At 41.6% G+C, this 26,758-nt stretch overlaps 1 protein-coding gene across 14 annotated transcripts in view; it reads right to left on the bottom strand.

The window, feature by feature from the left end:
- The window catches only part of DOCK9 (dedicator of cytokinesis 9), a 215,175-nt gene that overhangs the window by 166,310 nt on the left and 22,107 nt on the right, over nt 1-26,758 (bottom strand). For 10 of the 14 annotated variants that reach the window (XR_014298048.1, XM_082675481.1, XM_082675483.1 and 7 more), the window contains exon 1: nt 9,486-9,637. The exons of 1 other annotated variant lie outside the window; for it this stretch is intronic. Coding sequence is in view for 12 of the 13 variants with exons in the window: in XM_082675481.1 (XP_082531607.1) it covers nt 9,486-9,611 (126 nt within the window). In the remaining variant the exon portion in view is untranslated. Of the gene's footprint in view, nt 1-9,485; nt 9,710-26,758 lie in introns of those variants that run through there. 3 more of the 14 variants (XM_082675477.1, XM_082675488.1, XM_082675487.1) reach the window with 2 other exon arrangements.

Here is a 26,758-nt window from a genome sequence, read left to right as displayed (position 1 = left end):
GTGTGTTTGAGAATTTCATATTAAAAAGTATTTTTTTTAAATCCTAGCTTGAGGGACTTCCCTGGTGGCACAGTGCTTAAGAATCCGCCTGCCAATGCAGGCGACACGGGTTCGAGCCTTGGTCCGGGAAGATCCCACGTGCTGTGGAGCAACTAAGCTCGTGCGCCACAACTACTCAGGCCCAGAGCCTGCGAGCCACAACTACTGAAGCCCATACGCCTAGAACCCATGCTCCGCAACAAGAGAAGGCACCACAATGAAAGGCTGCACACCGCAACAAAGAGTAGTCCCCGCTCACCGCAACTAGAGAAAGCCCGTGCACAGCAATGAAGACCCAATGCAGCCAAAAATACATACATACATACATACATACATACATACATACATACATACACACATAAGGGAGCTTTCTAAAAAAAAAAAGAAAGAAAAAAATAATCTTAGCTTGACTCCTTGTTTGCTATGTGGCCTTGAGACAAGTTACTAAATCTCCATATCCACATCTGAAAATGGGAAAAGTACCAATTTCTCTTATCTTTATCACAAGGTTATTGAAGGGTTTCAATACACAGTGCCTGGTACAGAGCAGGACCTCACCAAATGGTGGTCACGGGGATCATACATAGTTAAGTGTCATTCAGATACAGGAGAATTTTAGTCCCTACAACATAAACATGCCTTTGCTGGATCACACATATATCTTCTCTTTAAACCTCCCCAAATTTCTTATGGTTGTATCATCACCATTTCACAGATGCGGAAACTGAAGCTCAGCGGGGTTACATGAATTAACAAAGGTCTCACAGATGGTGACCCATGCGTCTCCAGGCCCCAAGCCCAGGACCTTTCCCATCACCCACTAGCAAGACACGTGATGGAATTTCAGAGTTCCAGAACAGGAAGCGCTCCCCTAAATGCTTCCACTTCTCTTTGTATGAGAAATGCACAACACTGCTCTATACTGTGACGCTTCAGCCTGCACACCTCCAGCAAGGACAGAAATCTGAGCCTTTCTGCCCTGCTCTGAGATCTGGAAACGTAAGCTACACTGAACTGCCCAGGCTCCACGATCTCACGGGGGAGAGAGAAAAGGCAGAGTCCTTTCCTGAAGGATATTCATTTTCCATATCAAGTACATTACAAATCATACTCCAAACTATTAAATCTTCCTGAAGAATCAGGTTTGAATGTGAGGTTTTAATGCCATCAGGTAGAACCTCATTTACATTACCTCCAATACTTCAAGGACATGATCTTCACAAGGAAAACCCAACCTTAAACTTAAATCATGCATTTCCTCCCCACCCCATCCAATGACTCACCCACCAAAATGACAACTTTCTGGTTTGAAGTGTTTCTGCTATGGAATATGTAAGGTCATAGACCTGCACCGTTCACTACAGTAGCTACTAGCCACATGTGACTATCTTGAATTCAGATGTGTTATAGGTGTACAATAGACACAAATTTACAAACACTTAGTATGAATAAAAGAATGTGTAATGCCTTGATATTTTATAAGGATTAAATGCCAAAATGATGATATTTTTGGCAATATTGGGTTAAAACTATATTACTAAAATCAATTACACCTATCGATTTTACTTTAATTTGGCCATAAGAAAATTTAAAATTACATATGTGGCTCAGGCTATATAGTTCTATTAGACAGCACTATTATAGACTGTATGAAACATATGTTTTTTTAACACACAGGTAATTTTTAATACTTCATGGCAAAACAAAGGACAGACCACTTCCTGAAATTTTCACTTGGGGACACAAGACAAATTTGGGAAAAACTACCCTATTAGGGACAAAACAGGTCGAGTCTTGGTCAAGTAAAGCAGGTGACCTACATTGTTCAGTGTTGCTAACAGGCCCCGCTTTCCTTTCTTTCCCCCCAGGAAGAGTGGTCTTCTTTGCCCTACATCTTGTAGGTCTCCACTACCCTTTCCATATATAATCAATTTACTGGGATTCTGGTAATAGGTCACACAATGATTTTTTCCAAATGTCCTACAACCATTAAAGGTGATGTTACAGTTTCAGGTGTGGCTGATGAGAAGAAGTAGTACTCACATGGAAAGGGTGCTGGCTAAGAGGAAGAAATAGAAGAGTTTTGACCCTGGTCACCTAAGTTTGCACTTGTGTCCTCAAGTCACAAAGTGTTAGCTAACATTTTAATTTAGATCAAAAATAACAGAAGCAAAGGAGAGTTTGGGGGCACAATACCCACATCACATTTAGTCAAGCAGGCTCCTCTAGGTGCATCCTTTTTTACTTTTTGGCATTTCAACGTACTTGAATATTAGTGGCTAAAGTGATGAAGGTGGAAGAGGGAAGAATGAAGAGGGAGAATGATCCTCAGATCCTGTCTCCCCCAGAAGCCCTTTCTGCAACCTGTTCTTCGCATCCTGCAAAAGTGATGCTGAGAAGAAAAGAAAAAAAAGGCGGGGGGAGCTTTGACATTATGGCAGAGACAATACAAAGAAAACCATGGTTCCTGTGGGGCAGAAGCCCCCGCATTAGTGAGGGAGACTAGAGTACAAGCCTTAGCTACAACACAGCAGAGATGCATAATAACCTAACACGCTAGAATAATGATGCCATGATGGGCCACGGAGAACAGAGTCTATGGGAAGATGTGGGGAGAGAGTTTTAAAAGCTTCTTGGAGGAGCTGGCATGTGACCGGGACTTGAAGGATGAGGGAGAATGGTCGGGCAGTGAAGCCACGCCAGGCAAAAGAAGCACTGTGCCCGGGTGTGAAAGCACCCCCGGTTGAAGAATACAGGGCCTGGGTCAGGACGCATTTTGTAAAGTGCAGTAGATGAGGGAGACCTGCAAGCAAGTTCAGGGCCAACTTCTGAGGGTCAAGTGGGCCGTGCTTTGCCTTCTCTGTAAAGGCAAGTCAGGGGAGGGGTTTAGGGAGGAAATTAATAACCGTATCTGCGTTTTGGAAAGATTGGTCCGGTGGCACTTTGGAGCATGGCTCGAAGTAAGAAAAGACTGAATGGGGCTTCCCTGGTGGCGCAGTGGTTGAGAGTCCGCCTGCCGATGCAGGGGACACGGGTTCGTGCCCCGGGCCGGGAGGATCCCGCGTGCCGCGGAGCGGCTGGGCCCGTGAGCCATGGCCGCTGGGCCTGCGCGTCCGGAGCCTGTGCTCCGCAGCGGAAGAGGCCACAACGGTGAGAGGCCTGCGTACCGCAAAAAAACAAAAACAAAAAAAAACAAAAAAAAAAAAAGAAAAGACTGAATGCAGTAAGTTGACCAGGGCAGCCAGACAACCCTCGGAGATGAGGAGTCTGGAGGACAGACACCACGACTACCTCCATCTGACAGAAACGCAATCTCAGCTTAGAAATGTCGAATGTTTAGAAGACACAGGACCCAGGACTCCTGACTGTGAGCGCAGGGCCCTTGGCACCACGAACTTCTGCTTCTCCCTTAGTAGTGACAGCTCTCCACGAAGGAGATCCCAAAACAGAATTTCAGACTGGCTCTTCCCCAAGCACCCGGCAGAGCACTCAGAGACCCACTAGTAAGCGGCACGTACATTTGTCTGGAAAGCGAGCACTAAAAACTTCTGAAGCCTCAAAAGGGTACTCTAAGAGCAACTTCGGAAGAGCTGTATGTATCACATTACAGGGATATTTCAAACTTCTGGAAAGTTGAGGATAAACTATAATTTCCAAGTCTTCTTGTTTCTAAAAATTATACTCAGTCGTGTCATCTGTAGGCTCAAGCCAGGTCTTCTTGCCTCTCTTGTACAGTAATCCCTGGTAACTGCAAATTTGCTACCACTTCTATTTATTTCTAGGTTTGCCAACCCACTGCACTCATCTTATTCATTACATTGGGTGGAAATCCAGTATCCCCTGTTTTACAGCTCCTACAACTCAAAACCCAAACGATTTTGGATAAACTAAGCTTAGAACCTGAAACTGAAACTCTAGGATCTGGATCTGACTCCATCACAGGTTATTATGGGACCAAAGCTAATGACCCTGAAATACAGAGCTTTAGCCCCAGAAGAGACCTTCGAGATTATTTACTACACACTTCTCATTTTACAGACGAGAAAAGTACTAAAGCCAGGGCCGGGCTGGCACGGAGTTGGGGAGGGAAGGGTGGTCATCCTCAGAGATTGAAAGGCAGATTCCAGACCAAACCTGAATCTGGTCTCCAAAGTGCTTTCTCTGAGACCACCCAACACCACCCACTGCCTGTGACATAGTTCTGCTATCTTGTATTTAGCCACTACCTGTCAAAGGGTAGAGCGCACTGGGCAAATGGCAGCCTCCTCTAAACACTACGGGGACCACGGTGCCTATTCTACTGATTAGGGAATAAACATTTCAGGGTTATCCTGGATCGTGCTGTAAATCAGTTTAAAAAAAAAAAAAAAATCTAGGGGGGGAAATAAGATGTCTCCAGACTGTCAGACATTCCACCAATCTGTGCTCCTGTATAACGTTCCGGGAAGATGATAAAACGGGACACTCAAAAGGAAAGTGACGTAACTCCCAACTCCATCTTGTTCACGTTTCCAACTTCCTCAGGCATGACCATCCTCCTCTTTATTTTTCCGAGCTATTCAACTGCTGTTGTTCTGTCACTTTGAAACTGGCCTTCCTCTAACAATTTAAAAACTTTTTTAAGGACAGAGAATTTTGAACCCCTCTTTTCCATCTTTATAATCCCAATGTCAAGCATAAGGAATACACTCATTTTTGTTAATGAATCATACATATGTGTTCACTTATGGGTTCTGGAAAACCTGACTGGCAGCTTAAAACCCAGGCTCTGTCACTTCCTAAATGTATGACTTTGTGCAGGTTACCTAACATCTCTGTGCTCAGTCTTCTCATCTGTAAAAAGACTAATAATAACAGTACCTGCCTCCTGGAATTGGGAGACTAGCTGAAATAATGTTTAAACAGGTTTAAAACAGTGTCTGACACAAAACGAGGCACTATATAAATATTTTCTATTTTTATCCTTACAGCGGAAAAAAAAAAAAAAGAAAGAAAGCAATTGCTATTACCTTGTTATAGAAAAACAGTCACCAGCCACTCTGCCTCCACGATGATGACAGACATGAGAAAAGAAACTCACTGGGGCTGGGTGGATTTTTATGCTCTGTACGAGCAAGCCTCCCAGAAGACGTGAGTGGCTCAGCGCTGTAAAGAGGCAGTGACACGAGCTGTGGAAGCTCCTTCTCTGGGGTAAGAGAAGCATGCACTTCCCAAAGATTCCTTCCACCAACCGCTCCACAAAATACGGTGCAATAGCTGGGCCTCAATCACACAGACTATTCATGTGAACAGAGGTCCCTATGCCTTCAGTAAAGCAAGGCTAGGCCTGCTTTAGGTGCTAAAAAATAGAATGTGTCCTTGCTGGAGCTGATGATGATTTAGGTGTTTTCTGCCTAAGTGGAAAAGGATGGGTGAGATTAACACTCACTGTGCCTAAAAACTACCACGTGAAAAGCATTTCTGAGGAAGGAAGCCCCTCATTCCCCAGACCTTGCTGCCTGAGGAGAGGGAGCGTGTATCTCACTCACCCCGGTATCCCCAATGCACTACCCAGTATGTTTGACAAACCTCAGTACTTATAAATGTGGCTGAATGAACAAACAAACAAATGAAGGGGAAAACCAAAGAGCATAGTGAAGGCTTATGGCTCTGAATCAGTAAAATGTCCTGTTGTTTGTCACCTGGGAATATGTCATTACACAGAGCTTGAAGGAACTTCCTTCCTTTACCACTCAATATTAAAAAAAAAAAGAAACTACATATTAAGTATCGTCAACATAATATAATTAATTATTTCTAAAGACTTCTATAGAGATGCAGAAAAACTTTAGAAGAGCTTTATAAGTATAATTTAATTAACTCAATCACAGTCCTCTGAAGTCTTATAGGATATTGACAACAACATAATCATTACCCATAAGCTTAGCCTTCAGGGTTTGTACCTTAATTCGTTTCTGCTATTTCTAGAGTAAATAGAACTTAAGGGAGAAAAGGCTTCTCCAGGTAACGCACTGACTTGTCCAACCAGCAGCCCAGTCTCCTACTCCTTTCTACACTGGTACACATGCTCCTTTCTCATGTGGTCATTTAGCTAATCATTTGTTCTTTAAAATGTTAAAATAAGAACTCAGATTCAGTGTTTAACACTTGAAGATTCCAGAAAATTATAAAAAATTGGGAATCCCCTGGCAGTCCAGTGGTTAGGACTCTGCACTTCCACCGCAGGGGGGCACTGGTTCAATACCGGGCCACGTGGTGAAGCCAATAAATAAAGTTCTGATTGCTGTTTTTTAAAAAAAGAAAAATATCAAAAATAGAAAAGGTGTTTCTGAAAAGATACTTCTTTAAAAATACCTAAGGAGCATACCTAACACGTGAAAACGCAGCTCTCTCCATCTTCACATCTTACAACCTTCAAAATTCGCAAAATAAGACCTGTGCTGCACTCCTCACTCGCCTCTTGAAAGTAACCCAATGCAAAGGCAACACACAGGACATATACCCCAGCCACTTCTGACTCTCTGAGGCCACACCCTTTTCCTCTAAATTGTTGAGCTGTAACAATTAGAATAAATTATTTCCAGGAATTACGTTAGAGTTTGGGGGGCAAAAATAGGTATTCAAATTCAGTGGGGTAACTAACTTGTAGACATCAAGAATATCCTGATTGTTCCCCTATTAGTCATTCACAACCCACAAAGTCATTTTTCTATAGGGTTGGCAGTGAGCCTGGAGAGGAATGGGGAAAATTCACCATGTACTTCCTCCTGTTTATTGTCACAGTGAAGGGACATGACCTACCTGCATAGGTGCCTGTAAGTTGAACCTTGCAGCCTCTGAAAATCCGTAATGTCCAAACATATACTTCTCTTAGAAACATTGACTTTACCTAGCATGGAACAAGTAGCCACTGCTAAGGGAAACTTAACTGTTGCCCTGGCAGAGGGGAAAGAAACACTGACTTCTGATAGAGGTTTTACAGAAAAAGCACTTCTGTCCAGCATAAGTGCTTTCAGATACGTTTACTAGTACATTCACTGTTAGTCACTCACAGCCCACAAAGCCATTTCTCAATGATTATACATTGCACTAATGGCAAAGAATTGGAAACAAATGGAATCAAATTATGGTACAGCCATTAAAAAGGATGGCATAAATCTATACGTGGTGACAAAGAAAGATGTTCTTGATATGTTCTGGGAGAAAATTAATGCATAAATTTATAGTACAATGCATTTTCCAAACACACACAATAAGTTATATTTTTATGTACACAGGAGAAAGTTTTACACCAAATAATAAATGGCGGGCACTGTTGGAAATTAAAGGTAAGGGCACTTTACATTTCCCTATTTTACACCATTCATATTTCTAATTATATGCATTAATTACTTTTTTGCTTTCTAAACTACGTAATATTTTCCCCAAGGAGTGATTGTGTACATAACTAAAACCAGCCAAAACTTGATTTCAAAGTAAGTTACTTACAAGTAAACATTACAGACTTGGGGATTCTCAACAGGCACACGGGCTACTAACATAATAGTAACGAACAGCACTGCAACACACAGATCTCATGGCTGTGCTGGCATACTTTTAAAAAATCATCTTGCAGAAAAGCTGTATTCCGAACAGTGTGCTGAATTCTCATTTGTTGTGGGCAGTGAGAATCACAGGTAAGGAGATCTGCCCTGGGCAGAGGCTCTGCTTAAATATCCTTGCTTCTCTTATCTGGTAGTAGCTCTTTTTATCTTGCTTAGTTACCCCAATGGAATAAGAGAAACACCATCAGATAAGAAAAAGCTTCTTGTTGTATCACTGTTGCCTTCCCCTCTCCCTCACACCTCTCTCTGCAGGTGCACGGGCCAGAGCTCTCCATGCTGCCAGAAGCTTCTGGGTCCCCACAAGCACTCCCACCAGGTGCAGCTGCAGCCAGCACAGCCTTATCCATTACAGTGGAAAACGTACTCCCCGTGGAACTGCCTGGAGTGAGATTTGACCTAAACAAATAACTGGGACATAAGCGGCTGATTTTTTGAGCACAAGAAAGAGAAGCAAGTTTTTTAAAAGTCACTTGGGTGGTTTAAAAAAAAAAAATCACAGAGCATCTTTCTACAGTGTATTTAATCCTCTGGACAAATATTTCTACACATCTGGAGAATCACTGACAAAAGATTTTTAAGAATATTCACAAGGGAACCCAAACCACACAACTTCCTCCAAGAAATCATAAGCGACATCAGCTGGGAGCTTTAACCGGTTAAATCTATTACTGCATGGAAGCTGCTCAAGCTTCTCAATGGATAAATGAACTATTGTGCTAGCAGAAAGGAATCCAAGATAACGAATAACATCTCTAAACAATGCTGGGAGCGGGGAGGGGGGCCTAAATGTCTCAGATGAAAACCTACAGTGAAAAAGCCCATCACACTTTACTGACTTTCTCAGTTCGTGGTTAGCAACATAATTTTGAAGGCAATGCAATATAAGGCAGTCTCACAGGTCAAAGGCAATTTAATTCAAATCAAATCCATTACAGAGAAGTTTAAGTTCAGATTCTTAAAGACATTAATTGAAAATTAAGTTCATTAACCAAACACTTTATAACAGCAAATGAACCTCCGTGTTAAAAAAAAAAAATCACTATATAACATTGCAAAGTACAAGTTTAACAATCCCTTTAACAGATCATTTGAAAGGCTCAATTGTCCCCACCACAGGGCATGTTGGTGGTTTTTTGCAGTTTGCTTAAAAAATTATGTGCCTTTATTGTACTAAAGAAATTCCGAGAGAGAAGCACAACCTACTCACTGATGATAACAACAAAACCATTTTTCACATTCCTCCCTTACAAAGTCTACCGAAGCACTTAACCAAACTGCTCTGAGTTTAGCTAATGTTAAAAATAGAAACTTTTCTATTAACTGGTTCAAAGCTTAGGTTATTTCTTACTTTGCTCAATTCAAGGCAAACCTGTTAAAATGAGTGAGAATACATGTAACTAACTTCAGCAGTTATGTTCCTTAACACTCCCCCCATGTCATCATCATAATTTTCACAATCACATAAACACATAATGTAAATATGTTTTAATTTTGCAAAAGACGTTTTTCAATCCTATAAAAGGCAATTACAATGTGCCTCTTGGGTTTACGTTTGACAACAGTGCAGCTAGGTGAGACATGAACAATACATAGTTGTTCTATACAAAGGAGCCTCCTGGAAACCACATTCACCCACGAAACATCAACATATCTTTCCTCCCAAAGAAGAATCAAAGTGGAACTGAAGTCAATCTACAGGAGGAAACAGAGAAGAGAGTTCGCCAGAAACAGGCAAGGCAAGTTTAAAATCAAACCAGAGAGCCAGAGGCCCCGAGCATGCACACGCAATAAAAGCACTGCGTGGAGAAGACAGCAGAAGCCCCGTGGATGGGGCCCTCTTACCAGCACTGGCCCTGGGCTCTCTGCTTCCACTTCTCCCTGGGCTGCATCCTTGCACTGCAGGGGGGACTCGATCACCAGCTCCTTTTTGACATTTCTACTACTTGTTCTGAATTTATCAGCCTGCATCCTCGGCTGAAAACACAAGTCAGAAAGTCTGGCAACTGGGACAGCTGCGAGTCCTTGGCTGTGCAAGGCACCAGCATGCCAGGGGCCTGAGGACAGAAAGGAAGCTGACTTCCCAGGCACAAGTGGTCAGCCCTGCCGGCTGGGTCTGCAGAGCCCGCTAGGGTGGGAGGGCCAGCCTCCAGGGGTGTTACTACTGCTCGGAAAATGGGAGGTTCCCACTCATCGGCCAAAGGAAAACAAACCCCAAACTGCACAATGCACAGTGCACTGCCTCTTCGATAAAGGCCGGCCTCATCGTGCCTGCTCCACGCAGCGTGGGCCACATCGACCGGAATCAGAATAGTGCTGTGTTGAAAAGAAAACCAGTCACGGTTAGACTCCTTCGTAATTACTTCAAATCCGGAGCTGAAGAGAAGCTAGGTCATCTGGCTGTTCTAAAATTCTTAGTTTTCGGATGCTTTCCTTCGTGTTATGGCTCAACACCAAATGCCTGGCTGATGATCAAAGCAGGGAGGTGCAAACACCAAGGGGTTCCTGTAGTCGGCACCTCATGCGTGCAGATGTAAGTGAAGAGTTTCTCCCTGCACGACAGCCCGCGGCACGCAAACTTAATTTACCTACTATTTTATAGTAGATGAAAGAGGAGGTCATCACACATTTTCACAAGATACCGCATGTCACAGTAAATTAAACAAAATACTACTTTAAATCCATCAATATGTATGTGAGTACCAATTTTAATAAGTCTGGTACTAGGTACTGAGAGGATCACAGTAAAAATATAAGGCAGAGTAGAGTGTCTCTCCCTTCCGGGAGTGTCAGAGCAAGTTGAGAAGGCAAGATTAATAGACATCATAAATAACAGATTCATACAATTAATAGAGATTTACACAAAAGCACAGGAAAGTAGATGGGTCACCATCCCATGGTTCAATGGTGATAGCACTTAAAATGTGTTTTCCCAAAAGCCTGCTATTTTAATCATTTCTTCAAATTACTAGTGAAGTAACTTTTAAATCATCTCAGGAAAAACCAAAACAAAAGTGTTAAGGGATTTATTAATAAACTACATGGAAAATGCACATTAAGATGGGATTAAATATTAATCTGTACTTCCTGGGATGCTGCAGATTTTCTCCCAATCAGTTATTCTTCTTGTTTCACTGAGACTGGGGAGAATTTAGCAAGAGTAATAATAGAAGTAGAAGTAAACAATGGAACGAGGTATCACTTAACAACAAGAGGTGCCACAAGGTATACAGGTGTATCTATCCAGGAAAATACAGAAACTATCACTAAGGTATAGGTACAAGTCTCTTCCTCTCCCGGTCAAGTGACTGAGGCTGAGAGGGCTCCGAGGGGGCACTGGGGGAGCCAAGATGGCGCCCTATGTCCACACGTTCTTCTTCCCACCAGGGCCCGCGAGGTCACCCCAGTCTCTGTCACTCAAACATCAGGAATCTTTCTGAGTGTGGATACTATTGGGTAATGAGTCACAAGGGTTCTACGAGTCCATTAAAAAAAATTAGTAGTTTCTATAATATTTTTTTAAACTACCCAATTCCTCAACCTTGGGTAATCTTTCAGGGTAATATAAACTCACCAATTCTGTGTTCCAAAATAATACAATCTATGGATTTTTAAAATCTATCTTTGGGGAGGGGACTTCCCTGGCAGTCCAGTGATTCAGACTCCGTGCTTCCACTGCAGGGAGCACAGGTTCGATCCCTGGGCTGGGAACTAAGAGCCCACATGCAGCACAGTATATCCAAAACAACCAAACAAAAAAACCCACAACAACAAAATTAAAAAGAAAAAACAAAAAAATTGTTTTTAAATCTATCTTTCAAAAGTTACAAGAGGATAGAAAAAAAAACCCAAAGAGCCTGTAACATAAATATAGATTTGAAATAAGTTAAATCAAAACTTAGAAATGTTCTATAAATCAGAGGAGGCAAGCCATAAGCACTAAACAGACAAACTGAGCCCTAGTAAAGCACAACATAACCAACAGTTGGAAAACCTTTTCAAAATGGCTCGAGATGTTCTAAAAAGCCCAATTCTTCCTCAAATCCCCATCATCATTAAGCCAGCAGAAGTTCTAGACTTTAAGGAGAGAACTGCTCTCCTATTTATTGGGTCAAAATACTCTGACATTCTGTAAGTAATGAGAAGGAATTTAAAAGGTTATTTATTTTATGAACACTGTAAGTGCTCACTGTGTCCCAAACCCTGCAGAGGTAATGTATTTAATCTTTATAACAACCCTATGAAGTAGGTAACATGATTATTCCCATTTTACAGATGAGGAAACTGACGGGCAGAGAGGTTACGTATGTGCAGAAGGTCACACACTGCATTGGCAGTATGGATGCAGTGTACACACTCTTCACCATGATGCTATGGTGAACCAGTTTTCTATTCCAACGATGCCAACAGCTAAAAAGCACAAATAGGTAAAAGCTACTGATCAACGATTAAAGATAAAGGCAGCATCTGGGTTTAATCCAATCGAGGTAATTTCCGTGAAGAGGTAAAACTGTAAAAATGGCATAGCACAGTGCCTAATACATATGTAGGTATTTATTTAATGGTAATTACTATTGCTGCTGTTGCTATTCCAATCTGAAGAAATTAACCTTAGTCTTAAATTCAGGACTTTGGCTGTGTGATCTAAAACGACAACTCCGCCTACTGTGTTGCTACAACACATCACAACGCGCTTAGGCAATTTAAAATCCACTGCTCTTCCCTCTTTGCGGCTTGATTGTGACAACAGCCTTCAAACAGTTGTCTTGATCCCCCTGTGTGCATGCCATGAGCATCTTCTTCTTTAAGTTTTTCTATACTTTTCAAAACTTTAGCCATGAATTTACATTTCTTTTGTAATCAAGGAAAAAACTCTGAATTGGCTCTGAGCTTCCAGGTAGCCAAGACAGAAAGGCAAACATAATCAGTTCCATAATTCATATCAAAACAAAAAAACATACCAAGCTGTAAGGCAAGTAAATTTTTTGAAGTTTCTCACACAGAGAGTTACAGAAAAGAGAACTGATTAATGTCTAGACAAGGTTCTCAACATGTTTATAGGAAATGCAGCAGCAAAATTCACACAGCTTTCTCACCACCACCTCAGAGCATTATACCGAAATCCCAGATAAAGGAAAGCAGTTGTGAGAGCAAGACATTGGTCTAGCCTGTCACCTTCGAGTGGGTCCACTTTTTAAGAAAGAAGGAAATTCTCAGGATCTAGAGGAATGGAGATACTACTGTCACCAATCCTGCCACCTAACTTCTCAGGCAATGTAAGGGGCCCTTGTTCGATTCTGCTCATTGAAGACAGACCAACACTTTAGAAGTCTGCCTGTCAAGGGGAGGCACACAGTACAGAATTTAGCATCCGAACCTAAACCAACAAGTAGGATGTGGTTTCTCTAAGGGATTCATGAGATCGATGTCTGAGGACATGAGAATGACACCTGGTCACAGCAGCCACAAGAGGAAATGCCATCTTAGAAGGACAGGAAGTATGTGGTCAAGTTCTACTTTACAACATTCAAAGAACAAGGCATAGGCTGGACCTCTGGATTCAAATCCACAAACATTCACCAAGCTCCTAACTCTAGCGACCTCAAGTTCTTTCACACACTAACCACTTTAACTCTTAAAATAACAAATACGTCTATCAACATGCATTAAGAGTATAGAGTTTTACTGTTAAAACAGAATGGAGTAAAAACCATGGGAAAGTAGGAACATTTCAGAGACAAGATGAAATGGATGTTTCTGTATATGGGTTTCAGCTCTCAGATTTTGATATACATACAAATTATTATACAGGTTGGGTACAAAAAAAACATGAAGACTTTACAGGAAATTTAAGGAATTTTCCAAGGGTAATTTTTTACTATAAGGAAGGCTAACTTTAGACTCCAAAGCCCCCATCTTCCTCCTCCCACCGTAAGATGAAGTTCCATCACATTCTGAAAAGCAAGAAGTTGAATAAAGGACCCTTTCCCCCAGAGGACATCTCAAGACCCTGTTTACATGCCACCTTCCCTCTGAAACTCCCTGGATCCTCCTGGCCAGACTGAATTAGCTCCTCTTCTGATGCCATCTGGGCATTAGTTTCATTTACCTCCAATCTTGGAGCTTTTCACAGTCTACCTTTTACTAAGTTTGTATGTGCCGCACTCTTCAGTGAGACTGTAAATTCATGGGGGCGGGGACTGTATCTTAACCACCTCTGAGTCCCCAGTGTCTGAGGTACTGCAAGCATTCAAAACATACTGGCTGAATTGAACTCTTATGGCAGTTTTATGTCACCGTTATCTTTAGCCCTAAAGTGCAATTTGGTGGTTGTAAAGTTATGCAAATATTTTCATTTGTTAATGACCCAAATTAAGGCAGAAGCATTCAACTGTTCATAAACTGAAACCCAACGGATCATTTACTAATAATTAAAATGTTCCTTTCTCCCAGCTAAGAAAATGTTATTCTGCAAAACTTGCTAGACATTTTTAAAGACAAAGGTATCCTTGGAAACAGTGTAAGTGAACCTTTAAGAAGTACAAATAAACTTGTTTTTAGCAATGAATTATATAAAAATTCAAAATGCATTTTGCTGTACTAGTAACTATATAAAGAATGACTGTGCAAGGAATAAATGTCAATTAACTCAACAGAATTTTTTTACTCTCCTATTAGAGGTTCTTGGCATATCAGGAGGATATTTAAAATATAACAATTAACTTTAAAGGCATATATATATATATATATATATATATATGCCTTTAAAGTATATGTAAAGTATATTTGAATAAATAAAGTGTACTCTACTTTGGAGTAGATAAATACATATTAGATATACTCCAAAGTAATCATTCCTTTTCTCTTTTGTGGGAAAATGTGAAACAGTAAGAAAAAATTATTAAGAAAAATTGCAAAAAGGAGCAAATGACTGAAGATTTTCCACAGTGTATGGGTCAGCTTGCTAGCCAGAGAAAAGAAAAGGTGTTGGGAATATGATCTGTCCCTCTGAGAAAACAAAAATATGGTACACAGAAGTAGCAGAACAGAGTACAGGACAAGATTGGAGGCAATGGGTGCAGGGAGCAAAGTGCTAAATAGTCAGTAACAGTACAGGAGGGATATGGTGACAAAAATGCAGGACAGATGTGGGGACAGGTAGAGGTGGGAGGGGAGAGGAGAGAGGGTTTCTATACCAGACCCCTGGGGCCTCTTAGAAGAGTTAATATCAAAAGTACATTCTGATATAAAGTCTGATGCTCACCTCAGTGACTTCTGTCATTAGAGATTTAATCAGATAATCACAGAAACGAGATACACATCATCATCTAGCCTAGTGTTTCTTAGCCTGGAATCCAATGCTGAACTTGGGAGGAAAGTAGTCCACGAACCCTCTAAAATTACATCCAAAATTTTGTGTTCCTGTAATTTCTGAGGAGAGAAGCCCCTAGAGTTTACCTAGTTCTTAGAGAAGGGACCAAGGGAAGACCCTCCACTCACAGAATAAGGTAACGGGTCCAGAGGGACCAGCCAGAGTCAACCAAAGGTTTAAGATACAAAGCGCTTCACTTTAGCAGGTTCAAATTCAATTTGAGTAGAGATAAAGCAATTTAAATGGTTTAAGTGGTTAAATAAACAGACCATTAGATGGCAATCAGCAGTGTCAACACCTGCAGTCTTACTCATTTGCTGATTGATGGCCAAGTCAGCAAATGAGTCATCAGATGAAGCCTAATGCCCAGGGGACACCCAAAGGCCAACACAGTAAACCTCCAAACAGGGCAAATAATAGAACCAATAAAAGTTATGCTTTTTGAGAACTTTTAATGACATTGAGGAAATGCCCACAATTATACACATATACAAGACTGAAAACAACAGCAACGACAAAATGTGACTGCTGGTTACTTCTGGTATGTAACATTATTAGTGATTTTATTTTTCTCACTCTTGTTTTCCAGATTTTCTTCAAAAGCACTTATCACTTCTAGAGTTAGAAATAAACAAATATGCTGTATTACAAGGTAATGGCATAGAGAAAGCTCACACTGAGGTTTCAGCCCCACTATACTGCTCAACAGGATAGAGCTGTGTGCTCTTAGAGAAGTCACTTCACCTCTCTGGGTCCCACACACTTTACCTGTAAAACAACAGAGAACTTAACACCAAAAGATCTTTCCAGCTCTACATGTCTATAATATTAACTGTTAAAACTTCCCCTATTGATGGCATTTGGGGAGAAATAAACCATCCAAATGGAATGTTAAACATTTCAAAATCATATTGCCCTACTACACACAGAAGAAAAACACAAAGACTAAAAGGTAGATATATTTCTAAACATGTCAGATCCTCACTTCCAACAGAGCTGGGGCAGAGCTGACAGGCTGGCAGAGGACAAGAACTATAGGATGTTCTATTGGTGAAGAAGCAGGAAGGGGAGGCCTGCTGCCCTCTCTCCCCAGGGTGGGTGAGCCCACAGGGCTGGGACAGTGGGGAACAGGCCCTAAAGAAGGCTCTGTTTTCAGATGAGGAAAGTAAGATGGGCAGAGTCCTCCCATTTCTACTGGCTGCTCTCTGGTACCGGCTGTGGGAATCTAGAACAGCGACTTCGCCATTCTGGGGGCCCAGTTCCCTCACCTGGAAAACGGGGATCAGAAAGTCCACCATTATTATCCTAGCTAGATACTGTTCACTCCCAAGACCCAGGTGGATAATGGACGTGTCCCACCACGTGGAGGAACGCTGCCTCCAACAGCTGTGAATGATCTAGAAGCTTCTCAGTAAAGACAGCCTTTCCCACCCGCAGCATCCCCTTTTCCTGCCTCCATTCTTGCACAGCCCCCATCACCATCTGGCACTCTATATTCTGTTTTCCTTATTTGTTTAGTGTCTGTCTAACTCCAATTTAAAAACAGAAGAAGCTATGTGAAGACAGAGGTTTTTGTCTATCTTGTTTACTCTTCTATTCCCAGGTCCTAGAAGAGGGTAGGTGCTCAAAACACATTTATTGGATGCATCTACTAAAGGGTCGGGAACCCCTCAGTCTGGATATAGAGCTCTTAACACTCTGCATACCCACAGTTTTTCTGTGAACTATTTATTTTAGTCACTATAATGATAATTCGCAGCCAGCAGTGTCAATGATTTGTTTCAGAGATGGAAATTTACAAAGCCAAGAAAAACATAATGTGCCTGGGATTCCTCTCAGGAAATGAAACTCCCGGCCTGAGCTACCAAAGCCGGGCCTGTTGCAGCCTCAACCTTGACTGGAGCATGTGTTATCTCCCCTCGGCAGCTTTGAGCCCGGGAAGGGGGGACGGCTATGTACTGTGTACACAGTAAGTAATCCATAAATGTTTGCTTATAGAAACAAAGGATGAAACTGCCTCACCTTGGTTTGATTTATCACAAACTCAAGCATCAAGGGAGTTCACATGAAGTTGAATTTTCTAACTTTCCTCACCACGTGACAAATACTGAGGTGAAGGGCCAGAGAATGCATGCTTGGTAAGAAAAAAATAATCAAAACCTTTTTTGAAAGCACTAAAGTTTTTCTTTCAAATGCCTTATTTGGTTATAAATGGAAGACAAATGTCCACTCTTTCACTTCTCCCCATAACCACCTCTCAAAACAACATAAGGAAAAACACGAATAACCACGCCCCAGGTTTACAGGTTTCATTAAAATATTTGTGTATGTTAATTTACTTAAAGCATGTTCCATCAGTGTTTATAAGGCGCAAAGCCGGGGGACCATCTTGATGCCTGCATCTCTAGACGACAGAGATGGGACAAGCAGGAAGAGGTCACAGGGCTCTGATTACTCCCAGGTATCACAGTTCATGGCCATCAGCTCCCTAACAAGGGGGAAGGAGAGAGAACGGGTCCAGCCAACACTGCACACCTACTTCTGCAAAAAGGAAAACACTCCCAGGCTGCAAGGGGCAAACCCACCATGAGGAAACTTCGCAAAGGGGGTGTGGAGTCTCCTCCAGAAGATCTGGCCAAATGTAGCCTGCATTTAAAAGACAATGATCATTTACAGTCATACCGGTTCCCTAACAATAATTGGGAAGTCCCCTCTTTTAAAAAGCAGTAGATTATGTCCCTTCCATAAGATAAACTCATCAGCAGCCAGGATGATGTGTCCTTCTCATCCTGCTGCCTAAATGAGGGCCCTCCCTCCAAGCTCATTGTGACTGGTTTCCTTTGTGAAATTAAGAGACTGACAAGGAATAGAAAATAAAGCCGACAGTTTTAGGGGGCTCAAATGTTATTCCTGGACAATACATCCTGACAAGTCAAAGCTTCCCCCCCGAGTGCTTGTAAAAATACATAACTAAACTAAATGAATTTTTCATAGATAAGCTACAAATAAAGGTGACCAGAGGTGGAGATACAAACAAGGCAGGTGGGGAGGGCAAATGTCAAAGGAAGGCAGGCCATCAGAGCTTCTCTTCACTGCCAAATCAACACACACACATCACACAACTCAGAAACCAACAGTGGTGGTGGTGGTGATGGAGCTGCAGCATCTCTGGTCCTGTACTGAAGGTTGAACAGTCCAGTGTTACTTCTGTCACATTTCTAAAGTATTACACATGCAACACAATGGACTTCAGCGTTCCCCCCTCACACAAGGGAAAAAACTCTTCTTCCAGGAAAAACACAGTTAAAAGAGAGAGGTGGAAAAAAAAAAAAAGAGAGCAAGAGAGAGACATGTTTAATCAAGCTCTGAAAAGTGCAACACCAGGGGCCTTTCCACAAAAGGGGACCAGGTCTTCAAGTCCCTCTGTCGATTCGAAAATAGCAGGTTAAATAAATACGAAATAAATGAGTCTTCCAAAGTTGTATGAAGCATTCAGGAACCTTCCAGGCATACACTTCAATTTATGCTTTGCCAAGACCTAAACCTAGAAGTCAATAATTATTTATTTATTTAGGTAACTGTCACACAGGAATTTCAACACAGAAGGGGAGCGAAAAGGGAAGAGAATGAGTGGCTTGGGGTCTGGCAGAGATGGGCAAGGAAACCATTCCCAAGTCCCTACTATGTGCTAGGCTTTCAACATACATACTCATTTAATTCATTTCAATTTAACCGTTACAATAATTACACTATATGGAGGTATTTTTGTTTATAGAAACTGGTGTTCTTATAAATTAACTAACATACCCTAAGTTGACATAGTTGCTGTGCTTTGGAGCTATGCTTCAAAATTAATTTTAAACCTAGTAATTAAGTAGGTCGGAATATTTTATGGTTTTTTTTAAAATAAATTTATTTATTTATTTTTGGCTGCGTTGGGTCTTCATTGCTGCGCACAGGGTTTCTCTAGTTGCGGTGAGCAGGGGCTTCTTTTCGTTGTGGTGCACAGGCTTCTCATTGTGGTGGCTTCTCTTGTTTCACAGCTCAGGCTCTAAGCATGTGGCTTCAGTAGTTGTGGCACGTGGGCTCAGTAGTTGTGGCTCGTGGGCTCTAGAGCACAGGGTCAGTAGATGTGGCGCCTGGGCTTAGTTGCTCTGTGGCATGTGATATCTTCCCAGACCAGGGCTCGAACCCGTGTCCCCTGCACTGGCAGGCGGATTCTCAACCACTGCGCCACCAGGGAAGCCCCTAAGTTTTATTTCAAACATAATTTTACCTCCCTTTCAAATATGTATCTCCTTAAGGGAGCCACGGAAAATACTGGAGAGTTTTCTGAGGCCTGAAAATATTAGAATGGAAGATAACAGGAAGTGAAAACTGAAATGCTATGTTAACAGCAGTTGTGTCTGAAATATGGAACAAAGGCTTTCATCTTCCCTACTTTCTACTTATCTATACTTTTTAGACTTTCTTTAATAAGCATGAATTACTTTAAACTAAGCACATTATTTAAACCTTCTAAAGCCATTTATTACCATTTGGGAAACTTTTTAAATTATGTCTAAAAAGTAGCTAATGCATATATAATACTTCCTCCATGGCCGGGACTGGGATAGGTTAAGTGAGGCACTCAACTGAGGAACAGAATTTAAGACAGCACTAAAAACTCAGTAATCAAGATACATAAAATTTAATGAAATACTAAATCAAAGTTAATACCCAAAAAAAGCCATGACAGACAAATCAAAACTTGAAATAAAGATAAGATCAGTACTACTGATTGTTTTTTCTTTTTGCTTCAGGCTCCAATACAGCTCTGCTCAGCATGGGCTTACTCTGTGCCTGGCACTATGATAAGCAGTATATTTAGTCCTCCACCAACCCTTGTTTTACAGATGAGGAAACCAAGGCACGGAAGTTAGGGAATTAGTCCAAGGTCACAGAGGTGCTCTGCGGTAAAACAATTTTAAAAAGATTAATAAGAGGTCATTTTTACTTGCCTTGACCATAAATATAAAATCAGCATCTATTTTTAAAACTGGTCTACAAGTGACCAGATCTTCAGATTATCATCCACAACTTGAAAGATTTAAAACTGAAGCTCAACATAAGTGCTTCTTCCTTAGAAGACTAGGTGAATACAGGGGCAATTTGGGCAAAGGACCAAAACCTCACTCTCTTGAAACCTTTTTTATTTTGTTGTTCACACATAGGTGAAACCTCCTAATAGTTCAAAGTAGGGAACAGAGTAGATGGAAATAGGGGGAAGTAGGGAAGGTAGATGGAAATGTGAGGGCAAAGACTTTCCTTCCATTTTAATCCCCCAAAGGAAGGCAGGAAGGAAGAAACAAACAGTATAACCTGGAGATCCAGCTCCCAGGGCAGGACAGTCTCTCCATGTGCTAAGCCGTGCAACCCTTCAACCCACAGCCTGCCAGGCTGATGCAGCACACAGACCCACTGTGGTCCCCCCTGCCCTCCTCACCAACCCCATCCCAAGTCTTATGCACAAGGACTACTGACTGTTTTGCCTCCTCATGCGTCACCTTCATGCCTCCAGAAATGCTGTCTGTCAATCTGGAATGTTCCCCTACCACCTCCTGATCTTAACCTGTCAAATGCCTGCTCGCCTCTGTATTATACAGATCCAAGACCCCACCCAGAACTTCTGAATTGAAACCTTGAGCTGAGACCCAGGGATCTATAGTTTTCACAGCTCCGCAGGTGATAACTATGCTGCAGGCTTTCACCTAAGTCTGAGAATCACTGATCTTAATTCAATAACGTAAAAGGTATAGGAGGAACACCCACAATGTTTAAGCCCAGATCCAATACAAGGAAACATGTAGAGTATGGGGATGAGGCCAAAACGTTTACTTATCCTCCAGGGGATGAACACACACCTTAGCCTAACTGAAACACCATGGCAGGTTTCCACTCATTAGTGACTGATCAATTCTATTTAGCTGCACTTTTTGGAAAAACACAACTTTGTGGGTGGGCTCTTCCACCAGAATCACCCTTCACCCACTTTCCTTGCTCCTTCTTCCCCGACCCATGCCAAAATAAAATGCCTTTCAATTTCAATCCAATAAGAAAAGATCTACAGAGCAGGACAAGCTTCACACATCTCTCAAATTATTTTTGGTATGATCACATACTGAAACAGGCGCTTAGCAGTATACTTTCCTGAGAAGAATATAGAACAAAACCAACCCTAGGGTTTTGTTGCCTAGAATCCCTTCACAAACACCTTGTTTGCCAGCTGATTTACAAGCTCTTATCCAAGTTCGAATTTGTGACCATTATGGTGGCTAACTAAAAGCAATGAAGCAATCTGTTTAGAGAAAGGCCACATGCATTTCTAAGGATTTCCTCTCTTCCTGCCATAAGAGGAATAAGATGCCAAAGTGACATCCTCCATATGTATCCTCCACACTGCAATTAGCCCAGTAATGAAAAAAAATACCCCTAATCCAATATTACAGTCTAATGTACTATTTTCCTTTTAAATAGAATCTCAGGTGTGTACATTGGACTGATAAACATGAGCTTTCCTAGTTCCTGATTTAAAACTTAAAAAAATGGTAAAACAAAAAACCTTAAACAAGTTTTGTTTAGCAGCATTTTTAAACTGAGACTATGTTAACACTTTCCCTAGCATGTCATTTTGAAATAACGGCAGCATATACTAAAATATGTGTTCATTCATTTGGGGGAAAACACAGGACTTCAGATTTATTGCAATAGAGTTAAATCAACTATAAGTGTCAGCAGACCCATCTCCCCGGAGCTGACGTGCCACCTCAAAGTCTCCACTTGTCTCAGGGACATATGCTCATCAAATGAGGACAACAAACCATCTGATGGTCAAGTTCTTTCAGCTCAAACTTTCTGCAATTAACTACTACGTATTAGCACCACAGCTAATTAGGCTTATTTTATTCTTCTACTGTGACACTAATTTTGTTATACCCTGTGCAAGCCAGCACTTACCACAAAAGAGAACTTGTTAGGAACTTTCATTAGAGTAGTTAAAAGAGCCAAGAGGAATGCTCTCCCATATTTACTCATTAATCCATTCATGATTTAGTGGATTCACACATTAAGTCTCCTGCCCACCTCAATCACTCACAAGCATTTCTTAACCACAGGGCACTGTGCAAGGACGGAGAGGTAAGGAACACACAGTCCAGCGGGGGAGTGAAGATGGGGGGATGCAAATGAGTAACGTACATACCACGTGTGGCAGCGACTGGCCAGAACGGTGCTGTCCACTGAAGTAGCCACTAGTCACACGGGGCTATTGAGCATTTGACATTTGGTTAGTCAAACGGAAATAAGTTCTAAGTGTAAATTTCAAAGGATTTGGATGAAAAAAGAAGAATGTAAAATATCTTATTCATAATTTTTTATTGCTTACATGCTGAATAATACTTTGAATATACTGGATTAAGTTAAATATATTATTATAAAATTAATTTCATCTGTTTCCTTTTAATTTTTTTAATACAGCTACTAGAAAATGTAAAATGACAGATATGGCTGGCATCGTATTGTTATTGGACAGAGCTGGGCTAGATGCTCCCCAGTACTGTTTCTTCTTCCTGGGTAGAAAGAAAGACCACCTTTTCCAATCTGCTTGGCAGTTAGGCTGAAACTATGTGATTGTACGCTGGCCAAGGAACATAAGAAAAATGAGGTAGCAAACTCTAGGTGCAGTTGTAAAACAAGGTGCACAACTGTCCCAGCTCTCTCTCTCTCTGTCTCTTTGATGGGCCCACTGAAAGCAGAGACTCCACAGGCAGCTCTGAGGAAGTCCTAGGTAAGGGAGAAGCCACAGATGTACGGAAACTAGATTCCTGAATCATCACGTGGAAGACCACTCAAGGTATACCCAATGAGATCTTGTCACAAGCGAGAAATAAACCTGGTGTTAACCTACTGTCATTTGGTTACAGCAGTTAGCCTACCCTGACTAATTAACACGCTAAGAAAAAGTACCTCACGAGACAGATGACTACCTGCTCAAGAACTCTCAGGATAAGCTTCAGAGATGAGGCGCCACGCGAAAAGGTGACTAAACATGGTGGTTCTCAAACTCCATCATGTCAGAATTACTCAGAGAGCTTGTTAAGACGAAGACTGCTGGGTCCTCTTCCAATCCTCTCTAGGATGATCCAGCTAGGGAGGGAGGTCTGTGTGAGAGCGCTAGCCCTCTAAGGACACAGGGTCTCCCCCAAGACCCTCCTCTGAGCTGCTGTCAGTCTCCCTTCCCCCAATCCTCCGGTGCAGGAGGCCTGGAGGGCCGGTGAGAATCTGTAGCTCTAACACGCTCCCAGGTGTGCTGACGTTGCTCGTCTAGGCAGCACACAGCACACTTTGAAAACCAACGTCTTTAAAGAATAAGATTTGTCAAGCAGTGAACCGAACAAAAGGCATTCAGGGCAAAAGGAACTACTATCCAGAAAGGTTTGGAGGGTTGGAAGAGCACGGTATGTTTGGGGAGCAGCAAGATTTTCAGTGAAGAAGCGTCACAGGTCCTGGGAAAGGAGTAAGGGGGAGAAAAAGCCAGAGAAATGCAGACTTGTATTCAGCAGTCAAGAGTTTGAATCCTACCTGAGTCCTCAGTGAGAACCTTAAAGCAGAGCTTTCCTTTCCACAGCATAGGTAGCAATAAAAATAATTACTCTAAAGCCAATATGAATGTCTGCTAATACTTCAACTACCTGCAAAATTCCTGGGAAATGACAGGGGTAGAGTATGGTGATTTATTCATTATGGACAACTGTGAGACTCCAAAATTGTAATTCTTGGATGAACCACCCCTTTATTATAATCTTGTTATGTGACCTGAGAAACGATTTAACTGCCATGTAATTGCTGTGTTTGTGCTATAAGCAGAGTAACACCTGCCTTCAGTGTACTTTTACGGAAACTTTTGGGAAATTAGATATGGAAATTTTAAAAATTTGCTCCTAGGAAAAGATATATAATTTACATGCAAAGAGTGTCTATTATTTTAACCAGGTGCTACTCAACCTGGTGAGATACAAATGGCTAGCTGTCTTGGAGAGAAGCAACCAGAACTGACAAACACCACGGCAGAGGACAGATGGGCCTGTGCTGGGTTACGGAAGGCAGGGAGTATGAGGAACAGGACTTCACTAGGAGCCCCTTCCAGGGGCACAGATCTAAGCGCCCTACTTGCCACTACTCGGGACACACACACACACACACAACAGTTCCCAACTCACTCAATATTAGTGTCCTCTGAATAGGGCAGTGAGACAGATAACCTCTAAAATCACTGTTAACAATATTCTACGAAATCATAATCTAATTTATGACTATACCAAATTTCCAACCCTACCACAATTGTTTATTCACACAGGCAACATAGTTTTTAAAAATTAAATGGTGAAAATAGATTTCTAGGTGCAAGATGCTGAAACAGGCATGCTGTCTGTGCTGTATCCAAATGAACGCTGGGGAAAATAGTGTTTTTCTTTCTCTCAGTAGAAGGAGAAAGACTTCTATTTGAGCTAAACATATTCTTTGCTCAAATACAAATGGTCCCTTTGTGATCTAATGGTCCCTTAGTTATCATTTGAGGGAGGGGGGAAGTGATTTAAAATAGTTTGTTAAAAAACAGTTTATTAAATGTTTTCTCTCACAGTAGTTAGAATTAGATTCATAATACATGGAATTTGCTTATGTCAAAAATTCAAGGAGGGGCTTCCCTGGTGGCGCAGTGGTTAGGAGTCTGCCTGCCCATGCAGAGGACGCAGGTTTGTGCCCCAGTCCGGGAAGATCCCGCATGCCGCGGAGCGGCTGGGCCCGTGAGCCATGGCCGCTGAGCCTGCGCGTCCGGAGCCTGTGCTCCGCAACGGGAGAGGCCACAACAGTGAGGGGCCCGCGTCCGGCAAAAAAAAAAAAAAAAAAAACAAATTCAAGGAGCAAACTGGTTTTACACTAAAGAGAAAAAAATTATATCCCTTTCAGCAATATAACCTTAATATAGTCAAGCTGCAATATGAGAAGATACCCTTTCGATATCCTTCACTCACACACAACTTTGTCAAAGAAATTTCGCATATATTATCAATTTCTTTTATCAGGGCACTGTCATAGGTTTCCAACATTTATTTTGCCAAGCAATAATACTAAAACACAAAACCCAAACAAACAAACAAAAAACAGATAACATTAATCACTACCATTGTTTCATATAGAAAGGTTATTAAAACATATACACACAAACATACTTGCCACCAGGAATGTCAATCTTACCTTTTTTTCTTAAAAGCTTTTAAATCTTTAAGAGCTCACTACATTCCCTTATTTTTCTCACTTGCACACAGATCAGAAAGAGCTTTGTCATGGTTTGAGGACCAGCATTTGAGAACCTAGGAGGGAGGCAATCAAATGCTCACAGGAGTTGATGAGTGATCACCTAGCTCCCTGCAAAGGTGGGTTTGAGTTGGCTCTTAAGGTATAATTAAGGGAGCTTCCAGGTTGGTAAATATGTGGAGATTCAGGGAGAGTGGTGTGACTGGAGAGAGCATTGAAGCTCTTTCCCCATACCTCACCCTATGCATCCCTTCCATCTGGCTGGGCCTGAGATCAGATGCCAGAAAGGACCAAGCCAAATATTGCTGACACTACTCCTGCTTTTGGAATCTGACAAAAATATACAAGCCTGCAACCCTGAGTGGCCTCGCCCTGGGAGACTTTTTCATACAACATGATGATGGACTGGATAGTTATTAATGACTGAATGAGATTCTAGTAATGTGCCAGTATCTTTTGACCTTTATGATTGTTTTGCTGTAAGAGTTCCTTGTTTGAAGACCAGGGGGCGGACTGTGATACTGTGATTTATAATAAGAAATACATATTTGGCCTTTGTCCCATTTCTGGCACAGAGCTCCTAACAAAATAAGAAGAATAATTCAGAATTGGATTGGTGCTTCAAAGTTTAAAAAAAAAAAAAAGAACAACAATGAACTCGACTTCATTTACTTCAGAAAAGTCCAGAATGAAATGCCCACTGCAGAGGAAGGGCTGTCAGCATGAGTCTCAACAGAAGCTGGGATGTGCACACCACCTCCCCGGACAGAAATGCTGATGGAGACAGGCACCCTGTTCTGCCTGCATTATTCTGAGCACTTAGGCTAGTTTTGAGCACTCACCCTCCAGACTACAGACTTAACCTGAAACATGAGATACTCCAATCTAGCAGTTCTCAACTGGGGGTGATTTTGCTCTCCTCCAGGGGACACTTGGCAATATCTGGAGACATTTTTCGTTGTGATGTCTTGTGGAAGAGGCATCTAGTGGGTAGAGGCCAAGGATTCTGCTCAACTTCCTACAATGTACAAGTCACCCCCCCTACAAAGAATTATCCAGCCCAAAATGCTAACAGTGTAAAGGCTGAGAAGCCCTGCACCAACCCTATCAGAGGACTGACTGACTTCTCAAATGTACAGATCTTCTTCTGCAACAAGAGAATGCAGGCACAAAGAGTTCAGTGTATCCATCCTACAATTATATCTTATATAATCATGTTATTTATAATCATATATGTGAGTGTACATAATATTATATATATACATATATAAATATTTACAATTATGTCCCTAATCAAGGTCAATTAATTCACTATCTTTGTTCCTTCCTCCCAGTTGTGCTCCTAATATAAAGTGGTATATAAAGTGGTAGTTCATCTTCCCTTTTCTTTCCA

This window comes from Grampus griseus, assembly GCF_964374135.1.
Source record: "Grampus griseus genome assembly, chromosome: 18".
Classification (NCBI taxonomy): Eukaryota; Metazoa; Chordata; class Mammalia; order Artiodactyla; family Delphinidae; genus Grampus; species Grampus griseus.
The sequence above is the reverse complement of the archived record's forward strand: the minus strand, read 5'-3'. Positions and strand labels throughout refer to the sequence as shown.